We start from the raw sequence: 27920 nt of genomic DNA on the forward strand, positions 1-27920 counted from the left end.
TGTTGGTTTTGAGTCTCATGTTTGTTTCTGTTCATCAGTTTCTGCTCTTTCCTTTTGTTCCTTTAATTTCCTCTTTTATCTGTTCTCAGTTTTTCTCTCAGCTGCTTCCACTCTTTTAATTGTTCTCTGTTTCTTGTTGCTCTGATCCATCAGATTCCCTCCATGGTTCTGATCTCCGTCCTTAGATTTGTTTGGTTTTAGGTTTTTTATTATTATTATTATTATTATTATTTTCTAACTTTCTGTTCTGCTCACTAAATATCTTTCAGTTTCTACCCGCCTCTTCTCTACATTAGTCTTCTCCACACATCCACCAGTGTTTCAGTGGCTAAACTGGACCAGAACCTTCCTGGGCTCCAGAACATTTGGCAGCGCTGCATCTGTAAAAGTCAGATTTCTTTTTGTTTTGGTTCTGAATAATCCAGACACTATGTATAGTTTTTTTTTTTTTTTTGGTTGACTGATAGAAACCAGACCGAGGTTGCAGTATACAAAGACAAAGATGCAAATATAAAGCTTTTAATGCATCAGCAATTTTTTTTGCTTGTTTTTACCCTGATTTTAGTTGCAATTTTTTATGTTTATTGCTTCATCTTAAAGCTGTAGTATGTAACTTTTATAGAGCTTGGGAACGTGACGTCACAGCGTGACGTGAAATGAAACGCTCCTGACCAAAAGCAGCCAATCAGAGCCAGGAGGCGGGTCTTAGCGCTGTCAATCAACCTCAGTTACTTGCTGGTTCATTTGCTAATAGCAGAGAAACAACATACCTTTACAGGAAAACCATTTATCTGCTGTCAACTGTGGCTATGCTAACTAGCCTAGCACTCACAACAGACTATGCTATCAGGAAGAAGCTGCAGCTAAACCACTTTTAAACCAGAAGTTTTGTTTGGTCTTGTGAGCAAAAATATTTTCCTATCAAATGATTTCATCTTTAGATAAAAAGATGTCCAGAGTTCATGGATTAGATCAGGTTTCTCCAGTTAGCTGAGATTGAAGATGCTCTCTGTGTATTCATGACGACTCTGTTACTTTGAGTTAAAATCACAGTACAAACAAACTGGATTTTTATGAAGTCTGGATTACATAATAATGTGGTAAAATCTTGTCTGATTACACCATGATATTATTTTCCTATCAGATTATGGCCTCCTCATTAATATCTGTTCAGAGATGTTCCTCAGGAATCAACAGGATCTGTTGTTCTGTAATTTTAGTACCATCTTTCACCACCAGAGGGAGCTGTTGAAAAGGAAATAAACCATTCAGGCAACTTGTCAAGATGGCAAACAGGTAAACATTCATTATTTATTTACTGATGTAACTTCTATGTTCATTAAGACTCTCGGTTCTTGATAAGAACTTGTTTTATTATCAGACATCATTACATCAACCCTGCAGCTTTTCTACAGTGAAATATCATCACTGGCTTTAATGAATACAGACCTTCAGCCTGAAATCTTTGGCCATGAAGTCATTAGAGTGACTGAGGTTCAATAATCTGAACATCACAGAATGGATTTCTGTTAAAAATATCAATCAGGAGAAATACAGCCATGATATTGCAAACAATTCAAAGGATGTTTTATGGACACATTAGTGGATATGAGAGTTTATCAAACTGGGATATTGAGCTGAATGAGCTGCTGTCTCCTGGTGACCCATTTTGTTTCCATTTGTTCCAATGTTGGTTCTTTGAAATGTGAACATTTTTGGGAAATATGTCTTCAAGTTATGCCGACTGAGCAACAGATTCTGGGTAAACAAGTAATTGTGCATTTGATTTATATATCAAATACACAGATAGAGCTCTAATTAAGCTCAGTCTGTGTTAATTATTCTCCTTTCCTCTGCAGCTGCTCAGCATTATTCTCTGATTAAGCTAATCTGGTGCCAGTGTCATTTTCCACCTTTTCACCAGAATATAAAGTCCTTGATTTTTGTTCTTCTGAATTGGTTCCTGATGTGAAATAACACCATCATTTTCTTCTCTGACCCAGCGTTACGGCCCCTGGCCTCTTGAGGCTGTGCAGGCTCCTTTTTGTTATGCAGGTTCAGCTGTGAGAGCACATCTCCCTGATTGGCTGCCTGAAGGCTGCAGGAAAGCAGCTACACCATTGGACCATCAGAGGATTGTCAAGCCAATCAGATGTTGATGAGGCCCACCTGCACCATATAAAAGGCTCCTGAGTCAATTCTTCCAGTAGGGCAGCTAGTTGGAAGAGGTTTTGTGAAGCTGTACCCCTTGTTAGGCGTTTTAACTGCTTTAGGCAGTTTGTTTTGAACCAATTTGTACCTGTTTGTTCTGCTGAGTAGCTTGACTGCTTCAGATTGTTTTGCCAAGCTAGAAGCTTGTTTGGGAGGCTTGGTACTCCCTTTGTGTGTGTTTTTTTCTTCCCTTTTCTCCCCTTTTGGGTTATTTCGAGTTTACGTTGAATTGACTTGTGTGGACATTTTGTAACTTTAATTTGCACCTGACATTCTTGAGTTTGTTAATCCCTCTTGTTTTGCATTAATTGGGGTTAAATTATATTGTATTGTGAAACTTTCTTTTGCAATAAATCATTTTACATTCCACTTGTTACACTGGACACATTTTATGTTACAGCCCCTGGACCCCTAGACCTTGGGGGTGTAACACCCAGAATCAGAATAGTTTTATTTGCCAAGATTGTGTGCACAGACAAGGAATCTGACTTTGGTTTTTAAGCAGTAATACTCTGCAGTGTAGATTATTGCTGCAGTTTTAGATTAAATAAAACGAGGATAAACACACATTATGTACAGGTTGAGCAGCCAGTTTGATTTCTCATTCTCTAAAGTTTTTGCTCTTTATTAAAAACTTTCACTTGGCTCTCATCAAAACTGAACTTTGGTCCAGGTAAAACTTTATAAACCGCTGCTGTTGTTTGGTATGTTGAGAGTTGGATCAAATGCAAACAGGAACATGAATATTTAATGAAAACACTGAAAACTTATAAAACACAAGGAGAAAAGGACATGGAGCAAAAGTAGAGTAATAAGAGGAATCAGACAAAAACAATAAAAACCAGATAGTTTATGTAATGGGTTGAGAAATAAAAACGACATTAAATGCAGGTGATTTAATCAGGATTATGAAGAGCTTTGAAAGAAACCAAACAAGCAGGGAAGATGAATAATTAATCCAAGTGAAGCCATAAACTAAACCAAAAAGAGAAAATTAACACTGATCTACAGAAACTAAATCTAAATACACAAAGACCAAAAGACAAGAATAAACTAAGAAACTAACCACAAAGGAATTAACTAATATGGATAAACCTTATTGACAATAATGAACACAAAAACTGTAGAAAACAAGAACATAGAAGCATAATTAAATGACTAAATCATCAAAACCCAAATAAAAATCCAAACCTGAACACCCAACCAATCACATAGAAACTCCCAATAATCAACACCTTCAAGAGCTTAAAGAGACACACCCCTTCATTATTCTGGGAAGAGAATAAACATTAACTAGACCAACTAAATAGGAAACATTTTCTTTTCACAAAAGTTAGGAAACTGTACATTTAGTTTTTTATTAAAGCAAAAGAATGAGACAATTTCAGCTCTACTGTGTTTTGTTCTTTTTTAGTTTGCTTTATTTGAAATTTCTGTATTTAATTTGTAACTTTTTCTCAGGTGAAATAGAAAGTGAAATTGTTTCCATACTTATACAACATTTTATAACTGACATTTTATTACCTGGCCTTTGATCTCTTGCAGAGTAAAACTTTAGATTTCTGTTTGTTCTATCTGTGAAGTCGTGTCATTGAGTTTCAGGGATGTGGCAGATTTGGACATGTAGGAAAATGGAGCTGTTTGTCGTGTTTCTGTTCCTTCTTTATGGTAAGATCTTTGTCTTCTTTCCAAGGTGAAATTTATGAAGCTGATCTTAATTTATTTCCCTTCTTCACAGTCAGTAACGTTATTACTTGCTGCCTTTCTCTGCTCCACTTAAAAAATGTAGAATCTGTTTTCAGCCAGACAAATCGATGTCAAGAGATCAGGCCTCATTGTGAACAATAAATCTACATTTTGATGCACCGTTACATTTGCATCTCAAACTTGCACTTCAAACTATTTTACATCCACATCAGCACAGTTGTGATATAACAGCTTAGTTGTACAATAGAAAGTTCACTATTTCTGGTATTTTATTTTTATTTTCATTTCCAGAAACTCACCTGAGGGTAAAATGTGTTTTACAGAACCGTAATGAAGGAGATTCATCAAACTGCCTTATAAATGTAATCATGTTTATCTATAGACAACATTCACCCTGGAGGACTTTTGAAAACACCCTCAGTTTCCAAATTCTGCAGCCAAATTGTCTAACATGCAGTGGATTTAATGTTATTTAGTGTCCAATAATTATTCTGATAGTTTTTCTGTTATGATCTGCTGGTGTTGGTTTTTTTCTGTTGTGATAATTTGTGGTTTACAAGGTTTTGTAGTTTTTGTAGTTTATTTCTCTTGTGTCATTTAATTTTATTTTTCTTCCCTTCTCTGGATATTGATTCAGACTTGTCTTGTTTTTGCTTTGCCATCATTATGAGTTTTTTCTTTCCTTTATTCCTTTTTGATTACATTTCTCTGCTTTTGGTCCTGCTACAAACTTTCTTAATATTCATCTGTTCTGTTAAAAGTGTGAATCTCTGTTTTATTTCAGTTTGAAATAAATCATCCTGTAATGAACAGACAGACAAATTTCTATAATTACCACCTGCATCATTATCAATTAGTTACATATATTTAACCAGTTTGTTGGTTGACTATCTGCTTATTTTTGGCTGTACATTATGTGATTCCATTGTGGACAATAACTCAGCAGTGACTTCAGACCAAATCTTCTCAAAGGATCAAGAGAAATGATTTTGTAATTTTTTTGCCCCCTTAATCTGACATGTAGAAAAGGTTCCCATGACAACAACAGAGTTTCTTTCCTGAAACTCCCCTTCTGAAACCAGAGTAACTTTATCAACTCAATCCTTTTTTTTCTTTGGTTATTAAAGTTTCTATTGTTTCAAAACACATACATATAAATACATAATCGCTCTCAACCCTCCTCACACCCTCACAAAACAAAAACCACAAACAAAGCAAGACAACCAGGTCAGCACATGTCAAATCAATGAAAGTTTCACAGATTAAATATCCTCAATGTTGGCAGAAACAACCACATTAAACAGAAGTAGTCACTCGTCAGTATTTTCCAAAGCAGCAGTTCATCAAAGGAGTTTATTTGTCTCAGTATTGCAGGAGAGGAAACAGTTCCAGGATTTGTTGACGTTTTCTGTCATTATTTATCTTGACCAGCATTTCTTCATATATTTCCACTATTTCCATCATTAAATCCAACCAGCTTTTAACATTCGGAACAGTTGAAGATTCCCATAATCTGAGGATTATTCTAGCAGCCGTGATCGTCCCACCTGCACCTCAGTGCTTTGGTGTTTTGATATATTGATATATTATGATTTTTAGATCATAATAATCAAACTTACAGAAGGTCTGAAATATTTCATTCTGTTTAATGAATCTATATTAGTGTCACTTTCTGAAACGAGAGACAAAATGTTATTTTTTCAATAAATTTACATTTTTTGAGATGCACCTGAATATAGTGTCACATTCGAGGTTAAATATATAGAATAAATACTTTTAAAAAAATTATTCATTAGAGTTAATATGTTCACTTTTTCCTCATGTCTTGAAGAATAAATGCCAGAACAGTTGTGCTGGCATCTCCCCTCACACCCTCCAACCACTGAGTTAAAAACAGGATCAACTTATTTCTGCAGTGAGTCTTTAAATATCAGAGAAAAGTTAAAAGTTAACTGTTTCTTCATCAGAGCTGATTTTTCAGAGCCTCAATCATCTGTAAAACTGCTTCTGATTAACAATAATTACCTGAACTCCTCTGCTGATGCAGAGTCTGTATTTCCTACAGCCAGGCATCACAGCAACAAAATCACCCAGTTAACAAAATTATCATTTTTTCTCTTGAGTTTAAACAAATCTTAGTCTAGAAACGTTATTTCCTGTTTGATCACATCTAATAAATACTTTTTCAAGGCGGTTTCAGGAAGATCCTGTAGAGTTGATCTCAGGTCAGGGTTTGGCAAACATCAGTGTGTGTGTGTGTGTGTGTGTGTGTGTGTGTGTGTGTGTGTGTGTGTGTGTGTGTGTGTGTAGGTGTGTGTGTGTGTGTGTGTGCGTGTGCATGTGTGTGTGTGTGTGTGTGTGTGTGTGTGTGTGTGTGTGTGTGTGTGTGTGTGTGTGTGTGTGGGTGTGTTGGACCTGCTGATCCGGTTTCTGACATTTTTTTTATTTTCATTTCCAGAGAACTTATTATGAATCAAACCAGAAACTCACCTGAGGGCAAAAATGTGTTTTATAGAAACCAGAGTCATCAAACTGATCTTTGTCTCCTAAACTTTAACTGATTTATCTGTTAACATGATATTATTTTATATTCAGTGGATTTAAGTGTCCAATAAATATTCTATTTACTTGTTTCTATGCTAATAATTTATGGTTTGTTCCTTATTGTTTGTCTTTAAGGTCATACTTTATAGTTTAATTTACTTTGTTTTACTTATTTCTTGTCTTCTGTAGATTCTGGTTAGACTCTTTTCTTTAGTTTTTCTCTCAGTATTTAAGCTCCTTGGTCTCCATTGTTCAGTTCTGGTTTCTTCCATCCTGATCGTCTCAGCTCCATGTCCTGTTCTTATGTCACCATTATAAGTTTCTTTGTTTTCATTATTATTACCTTTCAATTACATCTGGTTCTCCTACAAGCCTCCCCTTATTACATATTTATTTTGTTTTCTGTTACAAGAGTGGATCATAATTATTTTTTTGTTTAAAATACAATCATCCTGTATTTAGGCAGGTGAACTACTACTGTCAGATGGATTATTATAATATAATTAAAACTTAATTGGTATATGTGCTAAATGAGATTCCACTCTAGACTACAGCAGTGACTTGAGGTCAAACCATGCCAAAACTGTTTTTGCAAATATCTTCATCCATCAGCCCACATAGGAAGAAGCTGGAAGCAAAATGCACCTAAAAAAAATTCACTTTAGTTCAGTTCAAATCAGTAAATCAATGGAGCACCAACATCTGTGTTGCCATAGATTTTCACTAGTTGATCTCACCATCATTTAATCTGTAATTCTTGTCCAGACTTGGTTTGTTTACGTACCAGCTGATCTGATCCAACCCGGAACAATGAAAACTGGTTTTTCTGGGAGATCTTAGATCAACAGCAGAGTGAACTTTCAGTTTGCTTTCAGTTTGTCCAGAGAAACTATTTCAGAGAGTTATAAAGAAATTATTTAGAAGACTTGGTGTTTTATATCGAGGAAGATGGAGCTTTTTGCTGTGGTTTTGTTCCTGCTATACGGTAAGATATTTTTCCTCTCTTCAAGCTTAAGTTTATTCAGCTGATCTTTATTTTTTTTCCTTCTTCACAGTCAGTAAAATAATTACCAGGTACAACTAAGGCCACAGCAATGTTTTAAAATGTAGGTCCTTGGTCTTTCTCATAAAAAAATTTGATTCTTTCAAGTTTATTGTGAAGTCATTTTCAGAATCAGCAGAAAATATGGCAAATAGAGTCTCTTTATGGTAAATACATCATCCAGAGACATACAGCATCACTGTAGCATCATGTCCTTGCAGAAGCTTAATAACAAATAGGGTCAAAGTAAAAATTAAATCTCTACTGTAACAAGTTCTGGCACGGCTGATTGACAGTAGATTACAAACTGCCTCTCAGTGAGCTGAATGTAGCCGTTCTCAGTAAAAACCGAAAACTGTTTAGTGGATCATTCTGCCTCAGAGATGCACAAATGAATCTTTTTTGCTGTTTTTCTTTTTCCTCATTAGTAGATAATATTATTAATCCTGGTCTGCAGTTATCAGCAGCTCTGTGTAGCTCAGGTTTCTCTTGGGGTCACAGTTTCCTTTTGTCATGGTTACAACACTGGATTAGGATTACAGGAGCAATGTTAGAGTGGTTCTGCTCTGACAGACACTTTGTGTTAATGTTGGCCATGTTTACTCCACTTCAGCACCACCTACATGCAGGGCTCCACAGGGTTTCATTCTGGGGTCACTTTTATTTCCATTGGGTCTGTTATAAGGAAGCATCATATTTATTTTGGTGGTTAAGCAAACCCAACTGCAGTGAGACTTCTGTGTGGTTTGATTGTGATGTGATTCTCTTCAGTGACACAACCTCTTTACATAATAATAATCATAATTTTATATTCTGGCTTTTTCTGCTCCAGAATAATGATGCATGTCTCACATCGATGACATAAAAGTCACATAAAATGCAACATGACCGATTTGACTGCAGATACTTTGAAAACAATCAGATATGTATCTGAATTAGTGTCACTCATTCAGATACAGTGTTGGATTGAGTGACTCAGATCAGATTTTTATGGGGGTGAAATAATAGGAACTGAGCCATTAAGACTGCCAGGAAAAAGCCACATACAGGCAACATGTCAGTAAAAAAGAAGATTTAAGTCGTATTTGCCTGCTGTGTGATCGTAGCCTGTCTTGGGCTCTGGTCTTTCTTTCATGTCTGCAGCTTGTTCAGATTGTTACAGCTCAACTCTTAACAAGAGCTCATAGGTTTGAAACAATTTAAAGTATATTCTGTGATTCTATCGGTTACAGAATATAGTTTAAAATGTTCTTATTGACCTTTAAATGCCCAAAGAAGAGTTGTATGCATGTTAGCCTGAACAAGTGCAGACATTCAGTCCTGAAGCTGTTAATAACGGCTCTACTTCATGTGAAGTGGAGAGAGATTATAGTTGACTAAAAGTTTAATTTCAAAGATCTACATGTTGTTAGCAGGTGATTCTGTCCTCTCTGCCTCTTTCATCCTCAGTTATATATAGTATTATTCAAATATGAAGAAATGCAGGATTATTGTAAATAATTAACTTGCTGAAATTGTGAAAATGATCCTTTTCTGTTTTTCAGTCAGTCTTCATAACATTGAAAAAGCACTTAGAAATACAGAGAACTGGGACACAGATTGATCAACAGTAAATTAAATATTTATAGACTGCATGTCTTTGGTTTAAATGTATTTATTTTAATAAACTGATTTAAAACTTGTCCTTTATTTATCTTCCAGCCTCTCAGGATTCTTTGGCTGTGACTGTGGAGGTTCAGGAGGGGGAACCGTCTGTCGATCTGCCCTGTCAGATCAGCCATAAATTACAAGAGATTGTTACAGTGAAATGGAGTCGCTTTGATCTCAATCCCAACACTGTCCATCAACGGGACGTAGCAGATGACCTACATGGACAAAATCAGGTTTTCAGAGGAAGAACTTCAATGAAACCTGATGCTCTGGACTCTGGTGACTTCAGCCTCACTCTGAGAGAACCTCAACTTTTAGACAGCGGCATCTATATCTGCAGCATGACTGAGAATCAGGAGGAAACAGCTCTGTCTGGCGTTCAGCTGCATGTCAAAGGTCAGCTACCTTTCACTCCTCCCAGTTATTAAAACCAGTTGTTTCCTGGTTTGTAATGTCTAATAAATAATCTTGGTTGAATATGGTCACTCAGCAACCATTGAGCTGATTTATGGTCAGGGTTTTGGCAAATGATTTTCATTAAATAAAAAACATATCCGAGTAAAAAATATGTTTTACAGAACAGTGATAAAGTCATCAAGCTGACTGAACTATGTCTCCTAAAACATTTTATTTTCTATAGATTTTTGTCACTTTTCAATAATTATTCAATGACAGATATTCTGTCCTGATAATCATCCTGTAGTTGGCAGATAAACTAATTCAGCTGTCAGAGTCTTCATCATCTATTAGTTAAATATCTCATCACTTCCTTATTTGTGGATTCAACTTATTTTGGCTGAAATGTATCAGATTCTACTGGTGGGAACTTATTACATGGAGGCATCAGCAGTAAAGATAACTGATATAAACTCCAGCTCCTCCCAATGACATTTATTTACAGTCCAATTAGGTTCTAGTTGTGATAGAAAACAAAGAAAGCAGGTTTATCTAACGAGATCCAGCTAATGATATTAAGTTACTGACTTCAGACTCATTTTGAGCAGAACCTGAACAAGGTGGAATAAAAGAGAAGAATATTGGATTTTACCATGTTGGGGGAAAAGCCTAAAGCAACACTGTAGGCAGGGAGCCCAGTCTTACCTAAGATACCTGGTAGTTTAGCTAGGCTTAGTGTAAAATATTATATAAATTAGGTAATGGAGCTGTTCAACTTCCAGCTTAGGGCAGCAGAGCCTCTCTGTGCTGTTCAGTCTCCAGTGACCAGCATGTTGAAATAACCTGTTCAGGTTGACAAAGTGTGCCGTATTTTCCGCACCTAAAAACCTTCAATTTCCTCAAAAGCCGACAGTCCGCCTTATAATCCGGTGCCCCTTATATATGGACCAATATTGAGCCACAACAGGTCTAGCAACTACGGTAAGCAGCCGCCGACTACATTTTCCCCGTAGAAGAAGTGCGTGGTGCATTCTGGGATAGTTGTCAGAACGCTGGTTTGTTAATAAAGTTTGATAATACATTTAAAGCCAGGGGGGCCGAGGGGCGGGGGAAGAGAGACAGAGACTTTTTTTTTCTAAAGAACTTTATTTAAATGAAATTAGTATACATCAAAACAACATAATGAAGTATACAACACAGTACAACAGCCAAGCAACACAGCCAGGGGTGATTAGATAAGAACATGCAAAGATGTACATATTGAGATTGTCCTTTGAGTCATTTGTAGAGTTTGTTATTGATTTGATATATAGTGAGAGACAGAGACTGCGGCGGCAGCGTGTCGGTTGGTCTGTGTTACCCAGAAAGCAGTTGGGCACAATATCACAACACCAACACCGTGAGTGAAACAATGACTCAGGCAGATTACTATTTAAAGTACTTGGGGGCGAGTTATTTATAAATGTAGATGTGTAATAAGAGTACGGACCAAATTCTTAAGAGTCTAGTCTATGTGCCTTATATATGAAAAAAAGTTTTAAAATAGGCCATTCATTGAAGGTGCAGAAAATACGGTAATCTACGGTGGCCGACAGGTGCAAATGCGCACCAAAAGAGAAAACATGCAAACAAAAGAAAAGACACACCCCCGAATCAAATGCAGCAAACAAAAAAGAAAACACCCCCGAATTAGAAAACACCCCCGAATCAAATGCAGCAAACAAAAAAGAAAACACCCCCGAATTAGAAAACACCCCCGAATTAGAAAACACCCCCGAATTAAACGCAGCAAACAAAAAAGAAAACACCCCCGAATTAGAAAACACCCCCGAATTAGAAAACACCCCCGAATTAAATGCAGTAAACAAAAAAGAAAACACCCCCGAATCAAATGCAGCAAACAAAAAAGAAAACACCCCCGAATTAGAAAACACCCCCGAATTAAATGCAGCAAACAAAAAAGAAAACACCCCCGAATTAGAAAACACCCCCGAATGAAATGCAGCAAACAAAAAGTGTTGAATACGGAAGTGCTCCAGACCACTATGGGGAGTCTAACAAAAAATAGCTGTGTCCAAATTCAGGCTCTGCATCCTTTAAAGCGGGTGTTCAGAAAAGCAGCAATGGCGACAAAATAATTTTTGCTGTATTACACTTAAAATTACACAAATTTATTTTTTACAATGTTTTTAGGCGAGAATGTAGATGTATAGATCTGAAATATCTGCTCGGTTCATTAATAAATCACCTACTTCCAATATTGCTCCGACGTTTTCGGAGATGTCTTCTCCCGCTGCATTAACAGCCAGCTTCACTCGCAAGCTGTCAGCTGGCCGGGCGCTCCATGTAGATATTAATAAAGTATTTAATTTATTCCTGAGCAAATGGGTTTGACTGATTAAAGTTAAGCCTTCAAACATAGTTTATTTAACTGTAATATCTTACTACCTGAGATCTGGAGAGTATTTGAAAATGAATAATATCCCTTGTATACATTAAACATTTTAGAATCAGACAGATTTTCTTTTTACTATGGAACAACCTTTATTACAAAAGGTGAAGAATAATACAGAAATAAAGAGTAAAAAACAACCGAGTCCGTTTTTTTTCCTTCGCTGCTCTGTGCTTCACGTTGTCACGGTTGCTAAGCAACATAACGCCGAGATGGAGGCTAGGCAGCTAGCCGGAGGCTACAGCTTCTCTCTTCTGGTCGTCCATATTCGTGGCCTTCGAAGGATCCGTCTTCTGTAGATCGGGCCGTTTCTCACATAGATAATAATAAAAGGACAGACGCCTAATGAACCGCTCTCGTCTTATCAATACATACTTATATAAGTATACAAACATAAATAAATAATCATTAATACTGAATAATATACATTAGGCTATGCATGATTATGCACGCACACACACACACACACACACACACACACACACACACACACACACACACACATATATATATATATATATATATATATATATATATATATATATATATATATATATATATATATATATATATATATATATATATATATATATAATGTTTTCCAGCCTACGAGTTCTGGTTTAAGAGTGATTCAGCAGCTGAGATTGGGTCCAAAATCCGATACGAGATTCATCCGTGCTGTGCAGTGAATCTGTCTCTCCCTTCTTCCTCACGTCGTAGGAAACCTTCAAAACAAAAACGGGACATTTTCGAGTTATCTTACGTTGACTGAGTTAAATAATTAAATAATAGCCATTGTCATCTGTGTAAACTTTGCTGGTGAATGTTATGATTTTTATAATATTGTTTCATTTCTATAGTAGGCTCTTGTATCAGATAATCTAAATGTTGGAGAATGACTGAAACATTTTAAGATTTACGGAATCTCGGTTAGCTGTCAGAGCGGGGGCTGAACACCAAGCACTATAGCTAGCATTAGCTGGTATTTCGCCAGTGGACATAAATACAGTATAGTAATATTCTAATCACAAAAATACACAGTAATATGTCCATCTTACTTGCGAAAAGTCTGTCGAGCCCTCACGTCAGTAGTCCTTCGATCCGATCAACAATATTCCGCAGTGCTGAAGGCATCTTCTGCTGTTTTGGTTGAGCAAAGCAAAGTGTATTTGCGCCGGAGCAGCCAATCGTGGGGGGGAGGGTGTACTCTTTTATTATGTCTATGCTTCGAAGGATCAGTTTCTCAGGGCCCTTGAAAGGATGCAGAGCCTGAATTCGGACACAGCTATTTTTTGTTAGACTCCCCATAGTGGTCTGGAGCACTTCCGTTTTCAACACTTTTTGTTTGCTGCATTTCATTCGGGGGTGTTTTCTAATTCGGGGGTGTTTTCTTTTTTGTTTGCTGCATTTAATTCGGGGGTGTTTTCTAATTCGGGGGTGTTTTCTAATTCGGGGGTGTTTTCTTTTTTGTTTGCTGCATTTAATTCGGGGGTGTTTTCTAATTCGGGGGTGTTTTCTTTTTTGTTTGCTGCATTTGATTCGGGGGTGTGTCTTTTCTTTTGTTTGCATGTTTTCTCTTTTGCTGCGCATTTGCACCTGTCGGCCACCGTAGTAATCTCCACTCCAGTTGTACCAAATGTACTAACTGGAAGGGAACAAATTAAGAGTTTAATCAAAAAGAAACAGCATGGTTGTTGACTATCAGTGGTAGTCAAAAGGAATCCAGTAAATAATAATCAATATTGATGATGATAATATCACTCCAGTGCTTACAGTAAGCTGGGCTGAAAGGGAAATGTTCTGTTAGCGTTGACCATCATTTCCAAAGGGCTACATATTGTTATCTTATCTAGTGTTATTCACATAAGAATTGATGTGATGAATTTGTGAAAATGATCCTTTTTCTGGACTTCATTAACTGTCTGGAGTTTTTTCCTGTTGCTTTATAACACTGCAAAAAGTAGTAATATAGAGAACTGGGAGCCGGTTGGGTTATATGATTAACTGATTAAAAGAAAAAAGTTTCTAATGTTTAAATTTATTAATTTTGACATGCTGATTTAAAACATTTATTCTCTCTATTTGTCCTTCCAGCCTCTCAGGATTCTTTAGATGTGAATCTGGATGTTTATCAGGGGGATTCATCTGTTGTGCTGCCCTGCAAGAACAGCCAGTTATCAGAAGGGATTCTCTCAGTGAAATGGAGTCGCTTTGACCTCAACCCCAACACTGTCCATCAACGGGGAGAAGGAGACGACCTACAAGCTCAAAATGGACTCTTCAGTGGACGAACATCAATGAGGTCTGATGCTGTAGATGTTGGTGATTTCAGCCTCACTCTGAGAAAACCTCAACTTCTAGACAGCGGTGTCTACATCTGCAGCCTTCGTCAGGAGACGGAAGAAAAAATGCTGACGGGCATTCAGCTGAATGTCAGAGGTCAGCTAATTTGGTGTATACACACACACACACACACACACACGCACACGCACACCCCCCCACACACACACACAGTATATATCCAAAGTATTGTGTAATCCACAATGTGGGTCATAATCAATAATTGAATTCAGATGTTTCAATCACGTCCTTGGTTGCAGATATAAAATCCAGCATGTAAACATTCAGGTTATAACAAACATTAGCAACAAGATGCTCTGAGAAGTTCAGTGGATTCTAAAGTGGCATCTTGACAGGATCTAATTCAGTTTATTTATTTATATATATATATATATTGTGTTTTCTACAAAAACATATAATTTTAATTCAGTCAAACATACATTCCAATTAATTCTGGATATTAAACAGTTCATTAAGTTCAGCTTATTATTCAAATTAGTTTAAACATTTTCTTTCTAAGGAAACCCAGCAGATTGTATCAAGTTACTGACAGGATGAATCTGTGGAATGAGTCTGAGATATTCTCTCTATTAAATGTTTTACTTTAGTGATAAACTGAAAGAGACTAAGAATGACAGACAGCAATATGTACCGATGTTAAAAGATCAGCAATCTAAATGTTTACAACACAAGTCTGGATGTCCAGATATGAGTTTTGATATGGATGTTATGAACAACTCGTCATTATTTCTGTAGGATTCTCCACTCCTGATGGTTTATGCTTCCGTTTTTGGTAACACTTTATTTGAAGGGAGGTGAATAAGACTGTCATGACACTTTCATAAACATGTCATAACACCTGTCATGAACATGAATAAGCCTTCATGAATATTTATGACTGTTGTCATAAAGCGTCGTTCTGTAAATTATGACACGTTTAATACAAAGTTGACATTATTCAAAATGTCTTTGTTATGACAACTTGACATTAACCAATAAATCATTACTGTTCAAACTTTACCTTTAATAACATAAAGTTACCTAATTTTTAAAGTAAAATCAGTAATTATTTTATAACAAATTTATATCAGTAATGATTTCTTGGTTAATGTCAAGTTGTCATAACAAAGACATTTTGAATAATGTCAACTTTGTATTAAAAGTGTCATAATTTACAGAATGACGCTTTATGACAACAGTCATAAATATTCATGAAGGCTTATTCATGTTCATGACATGTGTTATGTCATGTTTATGACAGTGTCATGACAGTCTTATTCACCTCCCTTCAAATAAAGTGTTACCCAGTTTTTTTATGTCTTCCTGAGATTGTGAGCTAAAGGGCTTTGCTGGACACCAGCATGATCACACAGGGTGAAACTGGCTGTATTCATCCTGAAGTGACATTAGAGATGTGTTGAGTCAGTTTTCACTCTATTATTGAGTGGTTTGGAGAAGTCTGGACTAAAGTCATGAGTCTTAGGATCGAGTCAGACTGGAGTCACAAATTATAAAACTGTGAAATTGACTTTCACACTAAAATCTCCTGGCTGGACTTTAGTTTGAACCCTGATATCTTACAACAAGCAGAAGGTTTGTTACAATGAAAACTCACCTAATGCATAACTGTGCATCCTCACTTTTTACCAATATATTCTCAACCTGTTATCAAGTTTTGTCAGGTTTGCTTTACTGTGTGATTCCCCACTTGAAAGGAATAGTCTCTACTATGAAACTTTTAACTGGTTTTCACTCAAAGAGCCTTCAATTTAGCTGATCCATCTTTATTGTTTATGACGGTCACCATGGTGATGTGATGTAGCCTTTCACCCATAGGTAAAAAACCTCAGAAGAAAGGTCAGCAGAGAAGAGTGGCTGCCTGGCATTTCACCAGAACAGTTATTACAACATGCATGATGTATCTTCAGGTGTGATGCATCATAAACATGTCATACTTTAGTAACTGTTAAAAATGTATTTATTTTCCACATGCAAATTTGTAAGATATAAATTGCCAGTTACAATGAAATACATTGTTGTTCAGATGATCCTCATTATTTTGAGTGATCATTTACATATTTCTTTAATTAGTTAAAGATTTATTAATTTGCAGCTTAACTCCTCATTATTCCCAAATCTAACAAAATTGAAAAGAAAAATATACATTTTTGTTAGGAAAACCAATTGGTCAAAAACCTAGAGAGGTAACAATATCTAATTTTCATAACATACTTAAGGCTGCAGTAACTTTTATTTTAAAAAATGTTTTTCTACATATTTGTTAAAACTGTCATCATGTCATGACAGTTTAAGACAGATAATCTGAAAAGATCACCTCCTCCACCTCCTCCCTGTGCTGCTGTCATCTGCAGAAATCAGAAACAACCAATCAGAGCCAGGAGGAAGGTCTTAGCGCTGTCAGTCAAGCTCATGAATGCGCTGCTCAATCTGCTAATGGTGGAGGAACAATTTACTGTTACAGGAAAACAGTTTAACTCAGGGGTGTCAAACTCCAGTCCTGAAGGGCCACAGTCCTGCAGTTTTTATTTAATGAAAAGATTCACTGAAACATAACATGGTACCAGTTAACCTGTTGGTTCCTTTCAAGTTCTGCATCCAATCAGAACTCAAAATCCCAAATTGACTCCAGTCTGAATCCTGAACCTGAGAAGAAGAAAAAATGAGACGGAAAACACAAACTGACTGACGGACATGTAACAGGTTAAGCAACTTGATTTGTATTTTAAGTTAGTTAAAAGTTTAGGACTCAACTCAAGACTGAAATGTCTTGATGTCAAACCCGACCTGAGACTATCATGCATTTACTTGGATGGACAGAAAAAAGAAATTAATCCAATATTTTGGTGAAGCTTCAAGTAAAACAGGTTACTGATTTTGAATACCTGATAACAATTAAGGATAATAGATTTTCCTTGAACTCTATGCAGATTATTACTTCAAGTCAAGATGGCAAAGTTTTACCTTGAAACAACTGGAAAGCTTTACCGCCAGTAAACACACATTGATCATAGATTATAAATTACTTACTGAGTGTTTTGTCCTGAAAAGCTGATCAGACAATTAAGATTAGCTCTAAACAATTCTTACTTTATGATAAATACGTCCATAAGAAAGACATCAGGTCTATAAAGATTCATATTTATTCAGTAATTCAGCTTTTTTCCATCTGGCAGAAGATAAAATTTTCTGGTCTGAAAAAACTGCGATGAAAAACATTTTTTAATTTTTAGATGTAACTTTTTAAAGAAGGAAATAATGAAATATCTCAGTTTCTTCCCAGACATGAATATCTCTATGTATGTTTTTGTTTGGAATTATGTACTTTGCTGATTTATTGATGCTACAAGTTTTGTACATTTTAGGATTTCCATTTGTCTACATTTATAGTCAAAGTATTTTATTGTCAATCACATATATTAGAATCAAGATTACGTCTCTTGTTATCCCTTTAAGCTAAAAACTCAGCTGTCATACAATTAAACAGAAGGTTTTTAGAACCCATTAAAAAAACAAAGTTGGAGTTGCATTATAAAATATAACGTATCTTCATAACATTTTGTGTTATGAAGATAAATAAATCATGACTCTCTTCCTCTCCCAGGTTTATTTGGGTTTTCACAGCCAAAATGCCCTGCAAGGTGGACAGTGAATTATCCAACCTTATTTTACCTTTTCTAGTCATGAGTGGATTGAATTTACTACATAAATTTTACTGAAAAATTATTTGTCTTTTGGATCAACACTTTAACTGAATTAAGTTCTTAAAATGTAACTATTTGGACAAAACTTTCTGACATGAGGCTTTTTACTTCAACTAAATGACTAAAAGGAAAGTAGAAAAGAGAAACAAAATGTGACCAGCAGGGGGAGATTCTTTATGCACAAGATGCACCGGAACACAAACTGAATGCACAAGATTTTATTAACAATTTTCTTAAAATATTTCTCTTTTTAAAAACATGGCTTCAGGCATAATACTCGGTCCCTGAACATAAAGGTATGAGGTGAGGACAAATTCATTTATTAAAAAAGAAAATAAAGAAAAAAAAAAGAAAGCAGACACATTAGTAATTTCAATAATGCACAACAAATACAAAATGTGAAAGAAAAACACTTAAAGCAATGGAACAAATTGTTGTCGTCCAGTTTCAAATGCCTCAACAAGCCAGAGGAGTCATGCCACACAGCCTGTCCAACAGCAACAGGTTAACAGGTTTAGTCGAGAGCAGCCAGGTAAAATAAATTAAAATCTAATAGGTAGCTTAGCCAGGAGTGGAAACACAGCCTGAACAGGAGGGAGCAGATCAGCAGGTCAGGACTAGTTGGAAGCTGCAACAACCTGCAGCTGCAGCCGCAGAGCAACGCTGCAGAAACACAGCAGGTGCAGCACCTAAAACCAACCATAATCCCAGCCATAGATTGCAAAAATACCACTTATGATCTCAGATGAGCAGATCAAGAACACAAGCCAACATGTAGCAGGGGAAACTAAAACACACACACCTTGATTGATGCTTCACACACACCTTGATTGACGCTTCACACACACCTTGATTGATGCTTCACACACACCTTGCAGTGCCTGTCCAACTATGAAGGTATCTGCCACCAATCAGCAGTGAGCTTCTGACTGCATCTGAGTGGGGAGGGTGGAAAACCATCCACCACAAAAAGAAACAAATGATCTCAGAATAGAAAAATATCTAATCTCTAACTGCTCTTTGTTTTTCCATAGAGATTTTTCCAACTTGGGCCAGAATTTTCCTGGTTCTGCTGATTCTACTTCCTGTTTCTGGAGGCCTTTTATTTCATTTCCGACATTATTTCATATCAGGTGAGTTCCTCTTACATCAGTATCAATGCTGATGCCTAACATGCTGAGGTTTTCTGAGTTTTCCTGAGACAGATTGTGAACATTTCAGACAATGAAGCCTGTATTGACACAGAAAGATGAAGGAAGCTTCATAGTCGTGGTTTCATTGTTTACGGTTATGGATAAAATGCTGAGTTTTCCTGGTTTCTATGGTCAGGAGCTGAACCCACATGAACTCAATATACGTTTGTGGGTGAATGAGAATAGAAATAATCTACAAGTTTATAATAGGAAGTACTGCAGAACTACACAAAATGGTTGAATTATCCGACTTGTTATGAAGATAAATAAATCATGGCGTTCCTCCTCCCATCAACAGTCTCCAGGTTCACCTGGTTTTTCTGAGCCAAAATGGAAAAACCCACTGGAAAAACTTGTAAAAGTTTCCACAATGCTTTGATTTATGGCATTTTGTTTCACTATAACTATAACTATTATAACTATAATCCTGCTGATCTTAATCCTACTGTTGAAGACCAAAAATAACAGAAATTCTAAACGGATCAGGTTTTTGCCCCCAAATCAGAGTCTTTATTTTGAGTTTTGGCCGACACAGAGTCCCAATCTGATACTTAAAAAAATTCATTTAAAAAATAAAGAACAAAGAAACAGAATAAACGTACATATATAGCCGATCCCTGACTGAGATTTAACACTCGATTCCGATTGAGTCTGAAATTACGTAATGTCAAACAACGTGGTAGATAAAACATTAAAACATTAAAGTTACACATAAATATTTTCATTGTTTTTTATTTTATTTTCTCTACCATTGCACATCATAAAAGGCTTTAAGCTGCTGCTGTTTCTGGCAAAAGAAAGACAAATGTCTGATTAGTTGACCTGCAGCTTCAGACCAGCAAACGTTTCTATGATTCACTGAATGATTTATGTCTGTAAGGTTGATGCACTGCAGCACAAAACCTTCAAATGCAATAATGATGAAATAATTACTAATAATTAAAAACTTGAATGTAAGACTTTTCTAACATCAACCTTAGCCTTGTAGGGTCGATTCCATAAAAGGACAAACTGAAATTCCCAGATCCAAAGTTCTGATGAGTTTCTGTCTGTCCTGCTGAATATTCCTGCTGTTTCTCATCCACTAAACATAAATCAAACCCACATTACAGGATGATGATATGAAGTCATTGAAACTTTTCTCTACTTTGGATCCATCAGTAACTGTTTTTCTCTCCAGTTAGTAGGAAACAACAGTAATGCAGTTTGTTATATGTTGGTTAAAAGGTACAAATATATTCATAACCATGTGGATGATAGTGAATCTTTTCTTCTGAGTCTTTGAGAGGAAGTTTAGATCACATGGATCCTCTGTCAGCATCTGGTCACTAAATCCTGAGCTCCACTTTGTGACTGAGGTGTTTTTCTCCTGGATTATCACTGAGGCTCCATCACTGTGAACATCAACATCATCAGTTCTGCTGCTGTCAGTGCAGCTCATCTGTTTGTTTCTCAGTCTACAGGGTGGAGGTGGATTCAGGAGAGGAGTCTGTTCTGCTGCCATTTAAAACTGCAGTCTGTCTGCCTGGAGGAGTCAGAGTGAGGTGGAGACACAACACTGGGAGGATGGTCTATGTTAGTTACAGGGGCTCGGTTTTGTATCAACACAGGCTTTATAAAAACAGAACAGAGATTAAAGAGAAATCAAAATTTGGAGACTTCAGTTTGACCCTGAAGAAACCAACAAGCAGAGACACAGGAACCTACAGCTGCACCGTCTACAAAGACTCATCAGATGAAATCCTGACCATGAAGCAGGTGCTGCTGAAGGTCAAAGGTCAGTACTGTAAATATAGGCTACATTTTATATCTGATAATATCTCCATTAAACAATAATGAGGATAAATGTTACAGAAATATAATCTATAATAATAAAGAAAACGATGTAATAAATAATGGCAAGATTATTCACAATAAATATTATGAAATAAAAGTAAATTTGTGGGTTTTATTTAAAATTATTAACTATTTAAACTACCAGCTTCCATCCTTTCATCCATCTGTTGTTCCTACCAACTTATCCATTCAGGATGACACTGAGGTTTTGGTTCCTAGAACCACTGGGTGAGGAGGGTTCAGCATAAACTGGTCACCAGTTCATCACAGGACAGGTGGAACCAGAATAATCTGTATAAAATGACTAAACTTTAATGTTTCAGTTTAGTTTCTTATCAAAGGGATAAAATTATAAACATATACAAACAATTATTTATGTCTGTGGATTTATTTCAGTAACTTGTTATAAAACAGTAACTTCTCTTTAATCATATTCTAACTTTCTCCTCTCCTCCATCCAGCTGGTCCTGACTCTCTCATCATATCCATAGACTTTGGTTCAGGATTCAGTGGCTACGCCTTCAATGTTAAACCCAGACAGGAAGGAGGAGAGACCCAGATAAAGAGATGGAGTTATGGACTTGGACTAGACACCCCAAAGACTCCAACCTGCATCCTGTTTGATGAACATGAAGAATTTATGAAGTTTGGTTATGAAGCTAAAACAGCATTTAATAATATGAGAGGAGGAGAAGCTGAGAAACATTATTTCCTAGAAGACTTCAAGAGGAATGTCCTTAACATGGTAAGTAAAAGTAAAGAACTACAAATAAATCTTCTTTCTTGGATTCTATCATGTTTTCTATGAACACACCAGCCTTCTCATTTTGAAACTGAGTCAATATTTGAATCTAACATATTTTAAACCTGAACTCGGTTCCCTTCACAGTTTTTCTCCTGCTGTCATGTAGAAAGGTCTTAACACTGGGTCTCTATAATTATAATATCTCTTTCATTTCAGGATGTAGTCTAGCAGATTATTTTATTCATCAGTAATCTGACAGGAAGGGGGGAAGACAAGCAGCAAAGAGACTCATTATGGCTGTATCTAGGTCTATAGCCTGTAGGGGGCGCCACTGCACCATGCGACACCATTAGTCTGATCGTTTATGAACTTTTAGAAAAAGCAGAACTTATACCTAGGGTCTCATTTATCAAAAAAATCCCTAGGAATTATACTAAATGTGTAAATTTTTGCATTTATAAAACCAAAAGTTTTAATCTTGATTTAAATTTACATCCAGAGAGAAATTCGCTTTATAAATCAAAGCTGCACCTCCATGTTTCCATAAGGTTCCTCCTCAGGTTCTGCTCTCTACTCTCCCATATTCCATCATAAAGGTCAATGCAAATTATCTCATGAATAATAAAGTTTATTAACTGATTCAGACGATTGTGTGAAAATCTGTTCCTCTGTCAGGAGCGTCACTGCAGTCAGAGAAGCAGATCTGATCATTTTCACAGCTTCTGACTGATTTCTTGGTAAAATAACTCATATAATCATGTCAACGTTGTAACTTTCACTTTTATTGGCAGCTGCTGTTAAAAAACAACAAAAACAAAATAGTAAAATAAATAAATAAATGAGGTTTTCTTACAGTTTTGTGTTGTTTTTTTAATCTCGAAGAGAATCTGTCTTTTCCCAACTTTCACCACTTAAGCTTGATAAATAAAAGTCAGTCACAAATTATTTAAATTAAAATTGAACTGTAAAGCCATTTACAACTGTTAAAATTAAATAAGCACAGAATCTACATCTGATTAGATTTTAACCAGTAAAATCTGTTATTTCATCTTTAAATCAAACTATTGTTCAGCTCATTAAAGGAATAAGTTTCTGCTTGAACTGACTTTAAGACTGCAGCAGTTCATCATGAGTAGATTTGATAAACTAGCCTGGTATGAACACAAACTAACAGACTGAAACCTGTTGACAGGACTACTGGGAGGAAATCTACACAGCCAACGGGAAGTCGATGTTGATCCTGAAGGTTTTTACAGAAGTTCTGAGGTTCCTGAAGGACGATGCTCTGAAAACCATCAGATCTCATCCAGAAGGAGGAGAGTTCACAGTTGATGACTTCACCTGGGTGATGACTGTTCCTGACACCTGGAAGGATTTCCATAAACAGTTCATGATAGAATCTGCAGTTCAGGTAACATCATGTTTTTAGAGTCATCATCTCTAAATGTTCATCAGAATCAGACTTCTGGTTTCTCCTCCAGGCTGGTCTTGTAACAGACGCCACTAAAGACAAACTGATGTTTGTTCTGGAGTCAGAAGCAGCTTTGACCTGGTGTTTGAAGCTTCAACCTGATGGTTCCATCACACAGAACCACAGCAGAGACTCACAGGATCAACCTGCAGGAGCAGCAGAACCTGATACCAGCTGGAACGGTACTGAGTGGATCTGTAACGTCTGGCAGACAAACATTAACAGGTTTTAGTCTGTTTGTAGGATATGTGTGATATATGAATGGATTCTCTAGATGATCTGTTTGGACTAATTGAATTGAAGCAAGTCATGTAAAAGTATTTGATTCTTGAGAATAGGGACAAAATGGGTTTAAATTTCCCCATTTTTTATTATTCCTCAACCTTATGTATTCAAATATGACAAATAATGTTTAGGAAATGTAAAGATGCTAAGGTGCAGGCTCCCAGTTGCAACATTTATTTTGAAAATTAAATTTTTAATGGACCTGATCCAGAACTTTGTCATCACCATCTGATAAAAATAAATATAAAATTATTTTAATGACCCTATTAGTGATATTTTTACTAAGACAAATGCTTCTCAAGAAACAAAAAAATATATATTTAAAACAAAAAACAACAAAAAGTTCATCTGACGGAGTTGATACAGAACTGAAGGTGACAAACTAGTGAGTAAAATGAAAAACTTGATACATGTGAAGTAATGCAATTCATGTAAAATACATTAAAATGAATTAATTGGAGATTTAAGTGAGATTTGACAACAATTTCACTGAAAGAGTCACAAAAACTGATGGAGTTGACAAAAAGCCAAACTACCTCAATTTATATGATGTTATTCTGAAGGAGGTCATATTGTAGCTCATCAGGTCCATGAAATCTTTACATTTTACCAAAATTAAGCTTTTATTTCACAAAATGTCATCAAAGTTGTGTAAATTGTTAGTTATTGTGTTGACACATCATGGTTGTGACGAGCGAATAAAAGAAGAAAAAACTAAAGAATACCATAAGCTAACCAGAGCTAACTAGCCTCTTAGCAAAGGAAGAGAAAGGAAGAGGTCATGGGGTCATCAGAGGTTCTGGTGCCCTGACAGGTCACCAGCTGGAGATGGGCACTATGACCTCCTGACCCCACTAGGGACAAGGATGAACAGAAAATGGATGGATGGATATTTTGTGTATATTTTCTTACAGTGTTGTTCTTTATCCATAGGACCTGTTTGGTCCTCCAGAATCACTGTTTTACATTTTTGTTCATAAATGTTTCACCACATCTTTTACCAACCTAACAAATTCTAATTTCCTCCTTCATCTAATAACTGATTGTTTTCACCTCGGCCCAGAATCTGGGAATAAATCTTTTAAATCACTGAGGAGGAAATTTGCTTCACTCTTTATTGCTGAATAATTTTAATTCAGCCACAATGGAGAGTTTTCCAGTATTAGTTCATGTTTGAGACGATGTCTCAGCATCTTGATGATGATTTTATTTTAACCAATCAGAGGCAGACTTCCTGGTTTCCTTCTGTTTTTCTTGAGTCCATCAAATTTTCTTATAAATCTCGGATATCAGACCTTTTGTGGACCGAGTCTTTATGAAACCAGAGTTTCTCTCTCTCTCTCCCTCTCCATGTGTGGAGTGGAAGGAGAACGAGTGTGAGGTTTTCTAAAGGTTTGAACTTCACCAGTGGTGATTCACTTGTTTCACACTTTAACACGATCTGTTTCCACTGGTGTTTCAATAGTGTCTTTTTTCGGCCCACTAAGCTTTTATCTCGATGCAAAGGCCAGGAAAAGTTACGGTGCTGCAGCTTTAGGAGCCTTTCACGTCGACATGGTATTAAAATGTTGGTGTGGATTTTTCGGTTGAGGAGGTTTGGCTGTTGGGGAACTTGTTGGGTGTGAAAGTGTGAAGGCAGCGTCCAGGATGAATAATGCAGTGGTTGTTTTTGGACTCGATCGACAAGGTGAACAGCGTAGTTGAGGGGAATTGTTTTGAGAAATACCCAAACTACTGTTTTCCCTTTAATGAACCTGCTAAAAAGATCATCCTGTCTAATTTGCCTCCTTTCATCAGAGATGATGTGTTGCTGAAGGAATTGTCTCGTCACGGTCAGATCGGTCAGATCGGGTCGGCAATGAAAATGCTCCAGTCAGGATGCAAATCAGCAAAACTGAAACACGTCGTTTCATTTAGAAGACAAGAGTTTATGATTCTCAAAAATGATACAGAGGAACTGAGCATAGTGATGAAATTTAAAGTTGACGGCTTTGATTACACTATTTTTGCAACAACTGAAACTATGAAGTGTTTGGATGTAACCAGGAGGGCCATTCGGTTCGTATTTACCCTGAAAAGGTTCAAAAAGAGACAGTTCAGGTTAATGGAGACCCAGAGCCTGAGACATCAGCAGATACTATGAATGGAGCTACATGGGAGCAGCTGGGAGGAAACTCTGGTGGCTGATGCTGGAGAAGGAGATCAAGAAATTAACGCTGGGGAGGGAGTTTCAACAGGAGACCAAAAGACGTCGAATGTTTCAGAACGTGACATTGAGGATGTCATTACTTCTCCTGAAGAGAGTAAAGAGTCAAACGACGACACAAGAAGGATGACAAGAAGAAATGGATGTTGATGACTTGGTTCATATGGAGGGAATCTGATCAGGATGATCAAAGTGTTTTTAAAGTACCAAACACTAAAAGAAAATCTAGAGAAGCTGAAGGGGTAAAACCTAAAAAGACTCAGTTGGAAGAAAAGAGTGAAAGAAAGTGATTCAGAGGTTTTATCTGATTCTGACAGTGATAGAGAATCTGATTCCTCTCTTCCTGATGGCCAGAGTACTAATGGTTACAGTCCAGAGCAGGTTAGAAGGTTTTTGGAAGCAACAAAAGGAAAACAGGATGTGGTCATAGAGGATATTTTTTCCAATAGAAAATAGTTTGTTGACTCAGCTAAATGGTTAATGAGACGAAGGACTTCTGATGGGTTAAGAGACACTGAAGTTTATAGACTTTGAAAACTGCTGCAGAAAGTCAGAGCTCAAATTTTGTTTCATGAACGTCAGTATTTTATTTTCCTTTGGATCTTCTTTTGTGTGAATATGAGTAGATTTAAAATCTCATCTTTAAACCTTAATAGTGCAAAGGATGTGAAAAAGGGCTGTGTACTTTGAACTTTTAAAATCTAAATGCATTGATGCAGCTTTTGCTCCAGAAACTCAGTGATGTTGATAATGAGGCTGATTGGATGGAAATCTTGTTCTGAGTCATAAAACTTCACTAAGTGCTGGAGTAGCTTTTCTTTTCTCAAGAAACTTTCTTCCAGTTTCTATGGAAACTGAAGATGTTGAAACTGGAAGATTGTTAAAAGTTATTAAGTATGAAAATATAAAGTTTATTTTACTGAATGTATATGCTCCTGTGAATCCAAGTGAACGTTGTGTGTTTTTAGAAAAGTTAGCAGATAAACTATTAAATTGTGTCAACAGATTATTTAATTTTAGGAGGTGATTTTAATTGTACAATAGATGATTATTGAGGATTTGAAAGGTGGCTATACTCTTAAATATCTAAGTAAAAGAAATAACGCACACAGACGTAGTTCTTGCTGCTAAGCCATAGACGAGCCGGAGATTTATTACACTACCACGGATACCTCGTTACAGTTTCTTCAGTTCAGTACAAAAATCTTCATCATCATCGTCTTGTCACAAAAAATCTCCCCGAAGTCTTAATCTCGACCTGTTTTATACTTTTCCATCTTCATCAGTGTGTGTTGGAAAGTTTCAACCAATGGCGGGCAACTGTTGTTTTGCAGAAAGATTCTGGCACGCTTTATACTGAGTGTGTATTGGGCGACCTTTAAAATATTTTGGACCTCACGAACTCAACATCTGCTCCATTTCAGAATTGCTGAATAGGACAATTTATCTCAAATTGTTGATTTTATCTTGCACAAACAGACATCCTTTCCAGTAAATTCTGGCTCCATTTGCGCTTTGCACGCAAATGGAAGGAAAGAATTTGGTCAGGTTGACCTAGTGCGAAGCCAAAGTCTCTTTCCAGAGAACCGAGGTGCCAAGGTCTTTTTTCCGTCAAACACTCCTTAAATAGTATTTCCGCTCTTACATGATCTAGATGGGAATCATTTGGAGCCACATATACAGTCAAAGAGAAAATTGAAACGTATTATTTAAACATGATTTAGCTGATGTGTGGCGGTTTAAAAATGGAAAGATAAGACAATATTCCTGGTCTCATTGTAAAGAGAATTATATTACTTTGGTAAGATTAGATGGGTTCTGTTGTTTTGGGCTCCATTTACAGATATTTAAATCATGCACTTTATGTCCAGTGGGCTTTTCTGATCATTGTATGATTATAGGGAATGTGTTTATTAATAATTTAAGACCTAAAAGTGCATATTGGCATTTCAATACTGTTTTGTTAAATGATGGTTGTTTTAAAAAAGGATTTTCTTTTTTTTGGAAGCAGTGGAAACTCATGAAATGTCAGTTTACGTCGGTACAGCAGTGGTGGGATATCGGTAAAATTAAAATTCAGCAGTTTTGTAATCAATACACTTACAATGTTACAAGAGAAA

General features: G+C 36.4%; 1 protein-coding gene across 1 annotated transcript in view; it reads left to right on the forward strand.

Annotated features, from left to right (window-relative positions):
• Window positions 1–27920, forward strand: part of LOC148160929 (heat shock 70 kDa protein 12A-like) — a 71784-nt gene that overhangs the window by 36643 nt on the left and 7221 nt on the right. Inside the window, exons 2-8 of the mRNA XM_088002876.1 lie at window positions 9206–9550; window positions 14097–14441; window positions 19099–19197; window positions 20714–21034; window positions 21555–21838; window positions 23043–23249; window positions 23320–23491. Coding sequence (XP_087859002.1) covers window positions 9206–9550; window positions 14097–14441; window positions 19099–19197; window positions 20714–21034; window positions 21555–21838; window positions 23043–23249; window positions 23320–23491 — 1773 coding nt within the window. The remainder of the gene's footprint in view (window positions 1–9205; window positions 9551–14096; window positions 14442–19098; window positions 19198–20713; window positions 21035–21554; window positions 21839–23042; window positions 23250–23319; window positions 23492–27920) is intronic.

Source organism: Poecilia mexicana, unplaced genomic scaffold (genome assembly GCF_051168715.1).
Source record: "Poecilia mexicana isolate PSO_F unplaced genomic scaffold, ASM5116871v1 scaffold_2, whole genome shotgun sequence".
Taxonomy (NCBI): Eukaryota; Metazoa; Chordata; class Actinopteri; order Cyprinodontiformes; family Poeciliidae; genus Poecilia; species Poecilia mexicana.